General features: G+C 50.3%; 1 protein-coding gene and 1 pseudogene across 2 annotated transcripts in view; one reads left to right on the forward strand and one right to left on the reverse strand.

The window, feature by feature from the left end:
* Window positions 1-5,042, reverse strand: part of LOC149352696 (uncharacterized) — a 42,456-nt pseudogene extending 37,414 nt beyond the window's left edge. The window contains exons 1-3 of the transcript XR_016289328.1: window positions 4,989-5,042; window positions 3,743-4,164; window positions 2,755-2,983 (exon numbers count right to left, since the gene is read on the reverse strand). The product of XR_016289328.1 is annotated as an uncharacterized LOC149352696 (transcript). The remainder of the gene's footprint in view (window positions 1-2,754; window positions 2,984-3,742; window positions 4,165-4,988) is intronic.
* Window positions 4,865-12,541, forward strand: part of Prm (Paramyosin) — a 30,340-nt gene continuing 22,663 nt past the window's right edge. The window contains exon 1 of the mRNA XM_089581921.1: window positions 4,865-5,142. Within this exon, the coding sequence (XP_089438047.1) occupies window positions 5,041-5,142 (102 nt within the window). The 5' untranslated portion in view covers window positions 4,865-5,040. The remainder of the gene's footprint in view (window positions 5,143-12,541) is intronic.

The following is a 12,541-nucleotide window of genomic DNA, read 5'->3' on the forward strand; positions in this document are numbered from 1 at the left end:
AATCAGAAGAGGGAGCATCCACTTCTTGTCGCTGACTCATCTCGGCCAGAATCAGGCAGCCGCCGGGAGTAGTACCGTGGGCTCCTGGAACAGTGCCACGGCTAAGGCGACGGCGGCAAGACTATACGCGGGCCGCGGGTGGGGAAAAAATAATGCAGACGAGGAAGATCGCGCGGCCGTTGACAAGCGCTGGGACCGTCACCGGCGGCGGCGGCGCGCTGCAAAGCCCTTACGGACAGGGCGGGCAAGAGAGCGCCGAACGGACCTGGGCGCCGAGAGGCGCAACAACTACAAGAAACGAGGCTACGAGCGCAGAGACATTCGTGACAAACGACGCCTTCCCTGAATTAATATGGGAAAGGCAGCGACATCGCGAGGAAGGCCCCTTCGCGACTCGCGTTATGTCAGGAGGAGGCGAGCTTCGCGTCGGAAGCTGCGCGAGGCTCTCTAATGGCTCGCGCTGGAGCTACTCAACGTCAGCATCAGGCCTCGTGAACCAAGTAAAGCCCAGGGCGTAATTAACCTCTCGCGTTTCCAGGCTTCACTCCGCTGGGACAACTGGCGGCTTACACGAACAACGAAGGAAACGCTGTTGAAGAAACAAGAAACTCGGTTCGTGCGAGAGGTGGGAGGAGCATGTGGGTACTCGGATGCTTAGAAGATCGGGGTAAAGCTGCGAAAAGAACGACGACGTCCGGTGGCCTGCCGTGCTTGTATACTATGAGCGGCGTGCAGCTGAAATTTGTTCGACGCCCTCTTTCCCGGCCTCACTAACAGCTGCATGGAGTTTTGTCGTCGTTAGAGGTCAGTTATGTCAGTTTTTAGAAGAGAGGAAGCTCGTGGAAGCCCAGTCACCCCAAGTTGGCTGCAATGCGGTACGCTAGCTCTTCAACGAAGATGACACAGCTGTTAAACAGTGAGCTCCCACTGCCTTGTTCTGAATTCCTCGCTCATTGAGCGGCTGGACACGCGCTGCAAGAGCCCCAACCGACCTAGCAAGACAGTGCCCCGGTAGATCCGACAGTTGCGGAAGCTGAGTGTACAAAATTGCACTCCTCTATCCCGTTTCGCAGTTTGTTAGCACTGCAGTTTCGCACTGCTCGAGCACTTTCACTCGTGGAAGTGCTGATGGTCATGAAGGTCGAAAGCGTTTAGTGCTTTCACGTACTGCGCACGCACAAATAATTGCATAGCCTGCAGCGCCATATCTTCTGTGGCGGTGATCTATTGATACGGCAAGCTTAGCAGAAACCGAGTGAATTCCAGGGGAAGGCAAGCGTAGCAGGGGTCGGCAGGAAGTTTGGTGGGCGGATGAGATTAAGCAGTTAGCGGGCATACGGTGGCCGCAGCAGGCAGAGGACAGGGCTAATTGAAGAGACATGGGAGAGGCCTTTGGCCTGCAGTGGGCGTAGTCAGGCTGATGGTGAAATGATGAGCAATCAGCATGCGTGAGGTGCGATACCGTACACCTCACGCATACCGTACAAAATAAAAAAGCTACCTAACAAAGTAACGCAGCTCAATTGTATGGAACCAAATACAAAAAGCTCAGTATAAACACCGATGATTGCTAAGACTTAAAAGAACTCCCTCAAGACAATTGGCGGCGGATAAATTTTGCCACAGCAACTGGGCTACTTAGCCGCAACCGTTTCGCACAATAGCGTATTGCTCCGTATTCACTCTCGAAAAACAGCGGGCTAAACTCGGAATGTTCTAGCCTTGATTTGGAGATTTCGCAGCACTGGGTATGCAATTGTATCCAATGTGGCAAACCAGCCTTAAAAATCAACTGAGGCTAAATCGCTGACGGTAATTCTTTTTTGTTTGTTCTGAGCCTGTCGCAAACTGTAAACCGGCTTTCGACCACACGTTTTGCAGCTCTTGCATGCGCTGATCTCAAACAAATGTCAGCATAACGTTTCTATCAGGAACATTAGAGCAGCAGCAAATGCAATATTTTGAACCTTGCGATAAGTAAGGGTCAGGCTGGCTCAGAAATCGCAAGAGGAATTTTCTCTGGTGTCAGAGCGGCAAAGTGTTCTCGCCCAGAACCTCAGAAAACAAGGCAGGCATCGAGCGATGATTCTATCTAAATTATATTCGTTTTTTTCTCAGCGCTAGTGGCTCAACCACCGGAACACTCACTGTTTGTGCAATCAGAGCTTCTGCGTGGCGTGTGATGGGACAGAATAAAATGGACGGAAAGTATTGTTGCAATGTACCGGTCCAATTTTCATTTCGCCGTGGGCAAGTTTCTAGAGAGACTAAACCGTCAAGCCATAATGCACTTGAAATGCGCGGCCGAGGTTCAGAGGTCTCAACAACGCCGCGCTTCACTGTTCATTGTGTTACACTGAGACCTAAAAATACCAATGAATCGATTAGATAACAACCACCATGTTAGAATTCCACAAGAATCACTCGCACAGAAACAGAATGTGTGATAACAGCGATATAGCAAACGGCTTCGAAATTGATTCGGTCCGAACACTAAGCGCGTTTCAGATATCAATAAAATTCTGCGGACACGTTGCTCTAACAGTCTTAAGTTCGCGAGTTAGCTTGCTAACCATACTATTCGTCCTCCGTCCCCTTGCGATGTTCCAAGCCTGGCTCTCATGCAGTAACCGCGACAAGAGCAAACACAGCGTTGTTGACTGGGGAGGCGCTCGGAAATCAAACGCCTTGTCATGACGTTTGATCACCGTGCGCCTAAGTCCACGAATAAAGAAACAACAAAAGAAGACTTACGCGTTGTCTCACGGAGCGCATGCTGCCATCATCGGCGCTGTTCTCTTTGCAGGTTCTGAAGAATCTTCTCAGGCAGCGGGGGCGACCTACTGATACTGATGACAAGGACGCTGCTTTGCGTCGCGCTGCCTTCAGCAGTCGAGGAGAGACTGAGCCATCTTGCACGCGCTGCAGTGGACCCCGGCAGGAATACTGCTGCTAGTAGCTACTCGACGTCTCGGCATCCTGGCTGCACTCATAATGAGGAACCACTACGGGAACAGAATGGTGGTTCTATGAGGGGGAACGCCACCTAGCTTCCAAGGCGTCGCCACGCAGGCGAAAACTAACGAAATCTAGCTGCGAACATAGACTTCAGGTTACAAATCAGGCCAGTACAAATCAGGTTAGAACAAAATAATTATCATCAGCGAATGTTGTCCCGTTTGTGCTCTTCCGCTCACTTTTTGGAAACTAACATTCAGCTGCACTAGGCGTTAGAGCCAGGGGCGCAGATTTGGGAGAAAAATAGTAAACGCATCTTGTGCATTCCAATTTGAGCACGACAGTGAGACAAAAGTGAAAACACCAGTCATAAGTGAGGATGACTCCACGGCGGTGACACCAGCGCTTGCCTCCACTTTCACGACGGGCCCGACGCAGAAAGCAGGAGAGAGAAAGAAGCAAAAAATAAAACCTCAACTTGGGTGTTAATTTTTTTTCTTTTCCTTGCTCGTAGAAAGAGAAGAAAAAAATTGTGGAGACAGGAGCTGGAGACTGAAAGACAAGTTGCCACAAGCGAGCCGCAGCGGAAACAAGAAGGGAAAGTAAAAATACGCGTGAAGGAGTCGCAAGCCAAGAACAAAAAAGAAACGCTGGGGGCTATTTTTAAAGGATTCACAAATCAGAGCGGTTGAAGCACCCGCAGAAAGTGGAGGAAAGGAAGGATGTAAGGATGGAGAGGGAGAAAAGAGCGCGCGTGGCCGACGACGGGGGAGAGGGGACGAACCCTGGCAAGTCGACGTTTTTGAGCGGAGAGTCTCGAGTTTTGCCGGTCACATTCCGAGACGCTGCTGGGAAAGGTGATTCCAAAATGGCGGTCTCCCAAATCCGTCTTGACGAAGCCAGGTGTGCCATTACGTGTGCAGCGCGTGGACAGCGGGAGGTGTCATTTACGCCCAGGCGGGCTGCTTCGGCAGCGAGGACACGCGGCTCTCTGCACGAGCAGAACCAGTCGCTCTCTTTGGGAACAATCGGTGCCCTAGACAGCAGGGGACGCGCGCTTGAGGGGCCGGCGTCATCCAATGTGCCCCGCCCACTGACGATGCTGGGGTATGGTGCCTCTGGCGTCACTGACGCCCAGCACCGTTTGGGCACGTTTGCGCCGACTACGTCAGCCACCTCAACGCGGCCAGAGACCCTTAGCGCGAACTACGTGAATGCCTAGAAATAAAAAAAAAAGAGAAAGCAAAAATAACGCAGAAAGCCAAACTGCAGTATTCGCTATTAACAATATTCTCAACAATGCTACCAAACTCCTCAGTTTCATCGCAGCAACACCACATACAACTAAAATTGTTGAAGATGGTCTTTATTTCCCAGAAAATAAACGCTTCGGAATTTTCTCAACACAATAAGCCTCTCCTGCTGCATTCACCGTGCTCGCGCTTTCGTCTTGTGGGCCGCAAATCCCTGCGCGGTATTTCCGCATCTCGCTCGTTTCGGATGCATGACCTCATCGCGGTGACTGCTCCCAGTGCGCGGCTTTCTTATTCGCAGCCACGCGATGACGTTTGAACGTGGCAGCGATTGCCCGCTCTGGTAAACGCTTTCTTTTTTCGCGTATATGGCCATGCGCGAGCGGCGCGCGGCTGAGCGGCGCGCGCGCCGGCGGCCGAGCGCCGACTCCTCGGAGGCATGCCCGCGGCTCGCGCACTGGGCCAACGGCGCGCTTCCCAAAAAGGGCTCCGGTCCGGGAAATCCGAGCTCGGAGCGCGGAGTCCCAAAACGGGCCGCCCAGAGCCGCCCTCTTGCAGCCGGGCGGGCGCGCAGCAAAAAAGCAACGGCCTAAAGCCCAGCAGGAGCACCTTGTTGGCTGCAGCCGACCAGCACGCCCTCACGCGGCGGAATCAGCCCTCTGGAAGGACCTTCAAGTGGCGATCCCGGGCCCTGCTCACTTCGACGTCGAGGGCTCTTACCGCTCACTGGTGTGGTGTGTGAGTTCTGGTTCCCCGGTGCGCGGACCCCAGCCTTGCCCACACTTCGACTCCATTTCGACGAACTCGGCTCCGCTGAACAAGAGCGACCATGTCTTCCAGGAGCAGCAAGTACATGTACAAGAGCTCCGGAGGTGCTGGAGATATCTCCATCGAATATGGCACCGACCTCGGCGCGCTCACCAGGCTTGAGGTAGGCATTCACCGAGCTCCTGCCGCTGCCCAGCTGCGTGACGGACCGCCGCTCCTCCCTTGCGGGGGCCGCGGTCTGTCTCGACGGCTGGACACCGGTCGCTCATGCCGGCGGCACTTCGCCGACGCCGCCGCAGCAGCTAGGCTCGGAAGCTAGACGAAGGAACCTTGGTCTCGCCTTATCCTCCGCCAGCGTTTCAGCTTGGAGGCTTGTCTTCCTGACAAAGCCAAGCCTCCTGAACGAAACGGCGGCAAAGGCTGAGGTGGCGCCTTGGTGAAGCAGCGCAGCGCTATGCTTAAGAAGGGAACAGTTAACTTAACGCATATACATTAATGCTCTGTTCGTAAAATCAGCACAACGCATGGGTAACGGTAACTAACGCTAAACTACTCGGTGAAGGGTTCCTCTCGTATCTACCAAACCAGGCGCTCGAAGTGCGATTCTTCGATCCTAAGCAGAGTTCACAAAGTGTACGGGGTGGACGTACCGCATGTGACTAAAACGTCAGAGTAGACGCTAAAAGACAGTTCACGATGACACTCAGCGGCGTGCACTTGCGTCAAGATATTCCTCCTGAGTAGGTTCTACCAAAAATTGCGGCTGACGCGATGAGCTTTGCAAGTGCATAATTTTAAGTATCTGGAAATGTTCAGAATGCAAACAAGCGTACGTACTTGTAAATTCAAGATCCAAATAAGAGCAGAAAAAACAGTAAATAAAAAGAAATATCAATAACAACGTAGGCACTAATCTGGGACACCTAGTTGTCGTAATTGTATCGACAGGCAAAGCCGAATAAATAGCAGCAAGAAGTAGACTTTCGGAGTTCTTTCACCGAGAAACTGGGGCAAAGCGAGGATGGCTTTGTGATCTCATCTTCTAGAGAAACAGAATAGTACGCTCATCTATAAAATTTGTTTTCCCACTCCTATCGTACGTCGTTCATACTTGGACGGAACGCTGGCCGGCACTCGAGGACGTCATAGTACCGCTCTCGCTCTGGTCTCGCAGTTTCTTCCCATCAAACATTGTCACCAAGTGTGTGCTCGCGTAGCGTTCAACAATGGGGCGAAATATGCAAAGGCGAAGCTTGCTTTAAGCTGGGCTTGTTTCGTCCGAACAGAGGGCACACATAGCAGTGGTTGTTCTTTGTAATTCTATCCAAATACGCTGATTTTCCCTAACCTCGAGCACAACGTGTTGACGGCGCAACTTCTGCTGCTTGCTTCGGTGGCATATGCGTCCAATACGTCCGTTTCAGACAGAATAGAAGCGAAAATTGTACTATGAGCGAAACGAAAGGAACGAAATGAAAACGAAAGGGACAAAAAGTAGCCTTTTTTTTTCGTGTTGTCGACTAGTCAGGAGCCTTGTGCGTGTGGTTACATCTCTATCTTGAAGTCCAAACGGTCAAACGAAAACAATGAACGCTGCAACAGAATATGTAAGAATACAATCTTGCTCTTTTTCCCCCTCTCAGTACTGTAAAATTCAGAGGTGGCACTTGGGAGCGCATCTATGAAATTACTTCGCCTGATTTGGTCATGGCGTCGGATTTCGGGGCTCGCGCCTTGTGCTGGCGGCGCTTGGAACAACAAAAAAAAAGTCGGTTATGGCTTCGTTTAGTCGTACAGGCTTTTAATATATGTGCATATCCAGAAAAAAATTATCATTTTTTTTTTTTTTAGTATTAAGAAACCAAAGTTTAGAATGGCAGTGAAACTACCCCCAAGATGCTCTGATATAGCGTCCTTCGGACAGGTAACTGTTTTCGCACATGCAGTCGCACTCGCTAAATCCACAATAGTGTTCTACAAAGGAATAAATTTTCTACGCGCTGAAGAACGGAATGTGTTTGCAAGGCTTTTTGTACTAAACGAGTCACCTGCCAGCAGCTGTAGGACAGTAAACTCATTCAGCAATTTGTAACCTATTATGCTTCTCGCCAAGCTTAGAGAACGCTTATAATTTGTTGCCCGCCAGAACTACTCCAGTCGGTATTATTCTGCGGGCATTAGTACTGTTGTGTTCTCACCACGCACTTCTAAAGACTCGTGCAGATGTTCTCTGAAATGACCAGACCAGTTTTGTGCCAACAGAAGCGCTCCTAAACCCCCCGCAAGGCCTTCTCCTAGGAGAATTTCTAGGTTTTACGTGATTCATGAAGCAGTCCCAGTGAACGCTGATGGGCTGATCCTCCACTCTGTGACGTGGCGCTAGTGTCACTGCCATGTGTTCCCTCTTTGTCCTTTCGTGAGACGCTACCATCAAGGCGCCTTTTCCGGAACGCTGCGGCCCATTCGTGGGTGTGAGAAAGCACGTGACCTCTCGCGTCCAATGAGAGCGTGTCTCTATTTGGAAATGATGACGGAGCATTGGGAAAGCAGCTGGCTTCTCTTCCAGCCCGAGCGCACCCGGGACATGCCGGGTCTTGCATAAGTGGCTCACACCGCATCTCAAGGAAGCACCTGTGTGCTCCTGGCTACTCTCGAAGCTGGCCAGTTCAGCTCAGGCGCACTTAGGGACAAACGTTTGAAGGTTGCTTAGCAATAATTAACTCTGCGTTAAGTCGATTACTTCTGTCTGAACAAAAAAAAAGAAAATAAAAAAGCGCTCGTACTTTCAACCACCCTCAATTAGCGAAACACGCTTTCCCAAAATGCGCGTCCGTTAATGGCGGTGTCTAGGGGATATAAAGCACTAGGAAAGCAGTCCTTGCTGCATGGTATTTCCTACGGTCACCTACGTCGACACTAATCAAACACAACAGCTACACCCGCCTGCTGACATCTTGCTGCATAAGACTGTTCGGTTAACGCAACGGAAAGATTAGATCGTGGTCTACATTCGTAACAATTGCAGACACGCCTGATGGCAGAGTCTACCGAAGTGTTATACGGGAAGACACATCTCCCAAGAACTATCCCTTTTGAAAAGCAACACGATAAACCTAGCAGATACCGTTTGCAGCTTTCGTTTTGCTACCGTATGCTGTTTCGTGGGGAGAGGTACCCGAATCGGACATGCTGCGGTTAGAAGAAAGCGCACGCGCACATCTGGCTGCTAGAGAACCACGAGTATGCAGTCGATGCGTCGGGTCTGATAAGTATTTATTGTACATGGTCGGAGTAACTATTGCCTTGATCGCAAGAAACACAAGGACGTGCATTGCATGGAAAGTAACGGATGCTCTGTCCCACAGGACCCGCGACGCGTGGCGCTTCTCAAAAAGCTAGAAATTGGCTCGGTATCATGCAACATTCTCAGCACATGTCAGCGAAAAAATTAAAGCACTGTGCTGGCATACAGTGCTGGAGAATTATCAGCTGACAAAGACTGAAAGGCCGACGAACATCTTGATATACGGCACGTAATCAGTGTGCAGCCATTTATTCCAGTGGAATGAGCAAGGAATAGCCCTTGTCTTAGACAAGTCACATACCAAGCTAGCCGAGCGTGTCCAGTAGAGGTCTCGCAGTTAGTCTACGGGACAAGAAGGAGCCTCGGGGGACCACGCTACCGGCGTCCCTTTCTGAATTACTCAACCTCCCCTCCCCCCTGCCCCCCTCCCTCCTTCCAAAAAAACAACAACAAACGGAATTACCGTCACGGTTGACTCATTGTCTCTGTGAGCTGGTGGGATAAAGCCTAACAGCGGCCAGACATATAAACTGTATGAACCAGACTCAAACGCTAAAGCAAGATAACGCAAGCAATTTACTCTGTAATGCAACATCTTTTAAAGGAACTCTTCGATTTAAGGAGATCAGCTTTTGTCTTATCAGAAAGAGAAAACACGCGCAGGGACATTCTCAGTTTGAATGACAAAGTTGTTGTGAAATTCATAGTATGTCGAAAAGCCTTATTCAAAACTCATTACGAAATGCCACAAAGGAAAGGTTACCAGAGCTTGCTGCACGGAATGACCAAGTTATGCACAAAAAAAAAGAAAAACAAGTAATGCAGGTCATGTGATACGGTATTGAGAGCTTTCCTTCGTTTAATTTCATCAGTCAAGCATTGCGGCCTTCTGTGTACTTATTCACTGGCACTAGAACAATGTGAAGCCACGAATTTGGCTACAGGATTTTGTATGAAGCAAGTTACATCGTTTCTTACTTGCACTCGCAATGCAGGCAGAGAAAGAAGACCTAAGAGGCAATCGTAGCTACCATCTGCAAGCTAACTGAACTCAGTTTTAGTGACTTGATATTATTTCCATCTCTTACAGTAAACAGCGACTAAAGTATGTACTCTACATGGTAGTATTCTATTTAAAAAAATGTTCGTCATACAAAGACAACGACGGTAGAACCTGTGCCAACATGTTCTTAGGTACAGATACGTCAGAGGCTTACGACCGCTATGGACAACTAGTTCCAAAGTTGTATAGGATACACTTCCAGACGCAATAAACAGTCTTCGTTAGAAACAACGAAACTGCGGTCATAGTATTATGTGTATTCTGGCGCCTCAATATAATTATGCTATCTTACGAGGTCAGTGGCCACTTGGCAAACGATTGGCTGACAAGCGACTGGCAAGCGAGAAGGACGTACATGAAGCTCGGCCTTCAGATATCAGCTGACGTGCCCAGTGTAGAATCTGTTGCAGTCTGAAGCAATGAACACAGTGCTTTCAACTTCTCAGTGGTGAAGAAACAAAAACTAAAACAGTACTGATGATATAATAAGCATTTGGCGGACGGCAATCCTCTGAAATGTCGTCTCCATCATAGCTGCCGTTTGCACCGGTCAAATGCAATGCCGGATGACTAAAGCAGCGCTCTTATCTTCTGAGCAAGCCTGCGAGGCTGGCGGAACTTCTGCAGTCAGTACAGCCATCTTTCAAAAGAATCTGTGCGAAGACCGCCTTTCGTGCGTTCACTGCCCGCAGTGGACGGACCCTGTAGGCGGCGATGGCGGCGCGGGGTGAAGCGTGTGGGGGCCGCGCGAGAGAGACCCCCAGCGAGGGCGAGCAGCCCACGGGGGCCGCTCTAAAATTTCAGGCGGGGAACGGGCGAGCAGCGATCGGGCGTGAGCTCACCAAGAAAGCTCGCGCGCCGGCACACCGGCGGAGGAACCGTCGGCTGCGACGCTAAATTTGGCCACTGCATGGAGATCCCGCCGGGTGTATTTATAAACGTCAGCAGGTCTCCTCGGCTTGCCTCCCGGGCCGCGGTGGTGGCGCTGCCGGTTGGAAACAGAGCGTGGTGGTGGCTCGGCACCTCCTCGGGCCGTCTCGGCGGCGTGGAGCACAACGCGCCGCCACGTCACTCGCCGACCTCTGTCACTGTCGTCCTTTCCGGCCGACCTCCGGCCTGTCCTTCTATTTACGCCACCGGCGGGGCCTTCCCTAGTTTGGCCGGCGCTGAAATCGGAAGAAGACGAGCTCCGGCGCGGCGCTTCCACGGAAATGTGCGGCCTCCCCTGCACGCGTCGGGCCATCCCCGACGCGCAATTGAGCTCGGGTGAAACAGCGCGTTCGCCGATTTCCACGAATTGGTCACTTACAGTGGTGTCCCTGCCCAGCCCTCCGGTCCGCCAGACACCGCGGCCAGTGCGGCGTGCGCGATCGAGGCCCTGCGGTGAAAGAAATGTCTGCCCTGCGCAACGACTTCAAATGAGAGCGCATTAACTGTCGTTGTGCTTGCTCAGGAGATTTCAGCGGTCACAAGTTTCATAATAAGAGGCATTCGGTTAGACGAAGCATGCCGTCAACCCTTGTACAACAATTAAGCATTGATAGCTCCATGTCTCGCTGTTTTGATTAGAGCAAGTTTAGTTCAGTAATTCAATGGGAACAAATAAGTGCGCGCCAGAAAGTGACTCGGGGCAATTAAATCATCATGCTTTCCGCCATAATTCAGTGGGATGAAGCGATAACAATATCCGGATCTCACAGCCCCCGAGTGCGGCCACTCAGCATAGCTCTCATAGCCCAGGCCCGGATAACGTTATTGTTGTTCAGCCGAACGAGAAAAAGCTTGTGGTTACTGCATTCGGTGGCGGTGATAGCCTACCTTATGCCATACGAGGTCTTCAAAGCCGATATCCTTGCAAAAAAACTAATTTAAACTAAAGTTGAACGAAACCTACCTTTAAACATATTGTTGATCACTTTGCAAGAGCGCACCTACGAAGTCACTCTTCGGTAACTACACTGTCAGCCTGAAGTCAGCACTGCGAAGATTTATTCTAAAAATGAGCACTTAGGCCTAGTGGGGACGCGACATTAAGAAGGGACATAGAAAGGGCACTTAAGAGCAGACACCAGGAGCTTTCGTAGCGAGCATGAGTTGAATTATGCATACGGTAGACACTTTCTGTTTTCATTTATACTTGTTGGGAATAGTCTGAAAAGTACTGTTGACTCAGCACTAATCTTGAAACAGCTGGCAGCGTGGCAGCTACTATTGTATGATATAAAGGTGCACGACACAAACAAGAAGCGCCTAGTTTTTATGAGGGCAGCGCATGACTGTAGCGCAGATTAGGAAATCGAGTTCTTCATATCTTCACATCACTGAACACATCAAAGCTAATATTGCGGATGGAAACAAAAAATTCTGGTTCAGCGTCGATTATACGTTACTCTTGCCTTCTTTCGCTTTAGGAATCCGTCGCAAAGAAGGAGCTCAATCGTGCATTTCCACCACATTTTTAAAGGCAGTGACACAAAGGCCAGCGGTGCATTCCCTTTGCCTGAAAGAGGATCTTTCCCTTCTGTGTGCGCGTCCTACGGTGAAACTCGATTTCCAAACTGCTTTCGTAAGACAGCCTTCTCCTTCCCATGCCTTCATTCGTTCCTCTTTCGCCGTTTTTTCCTGACGCTAGAAACGCATTATCTTTACAAGGCACGACAGCATGCCGTCATGCGAAAAAGAACCGAAAAGAACGAAAGCGAAGTCCGAATAAATGAACCTTAAGTTACGCGGAAAGAGGACCAGACAAAAGAGAAGCGAAGCAATGCCAGCTCTTCATTTTTTACTGCGAGATACACCCTTTAAAAGCTGATTGCAGAAGATTCTGGATCGCGAAACACACCAAGATTTTCATTCCGGAGTAAGGTAATGGCTACCTAATAAGCGTAACGCTAGATCGACAAAGATAGCGCTCTACCGCCATGCATTCCACAAAAGCCATTAAAAAGAACGCGGAGAGCAAAAAAAAAAAAGGAAAAGGGAGGACCAAATTAAACCGGAAAGCCAGAAGAAGCAAAAGAAAAAAAATGAGGAGCTTGGGTCTAAAAAAAAATAAACGAAAATCCGGCCGGGCCTTTTCCGTCCCGCCGCTCCGAGATCGAGTTGCCTGTCAGTGGAGCCATCTCGCGACCACCGTTGCCAACATTAGTGCGCTCCTGTCACGCGCCCATCGGGAGAAAGTCAAGAATGCTAGCC

The sequence above is a fragment of the Amblyomma mixtum genome, chromosome 3 (assembly GCF_055824585.1).
Source record: "Amblyomma mixtum isolate Tamu chromosome 3, ASM5582458v1, whole genome shotgun sequence".
NCBI lineage: Eukaryota > Metazoa > Arthropoda > Arachnida > Ixodida > Ixodidae > Amblyomma > Amblyomma mixtum.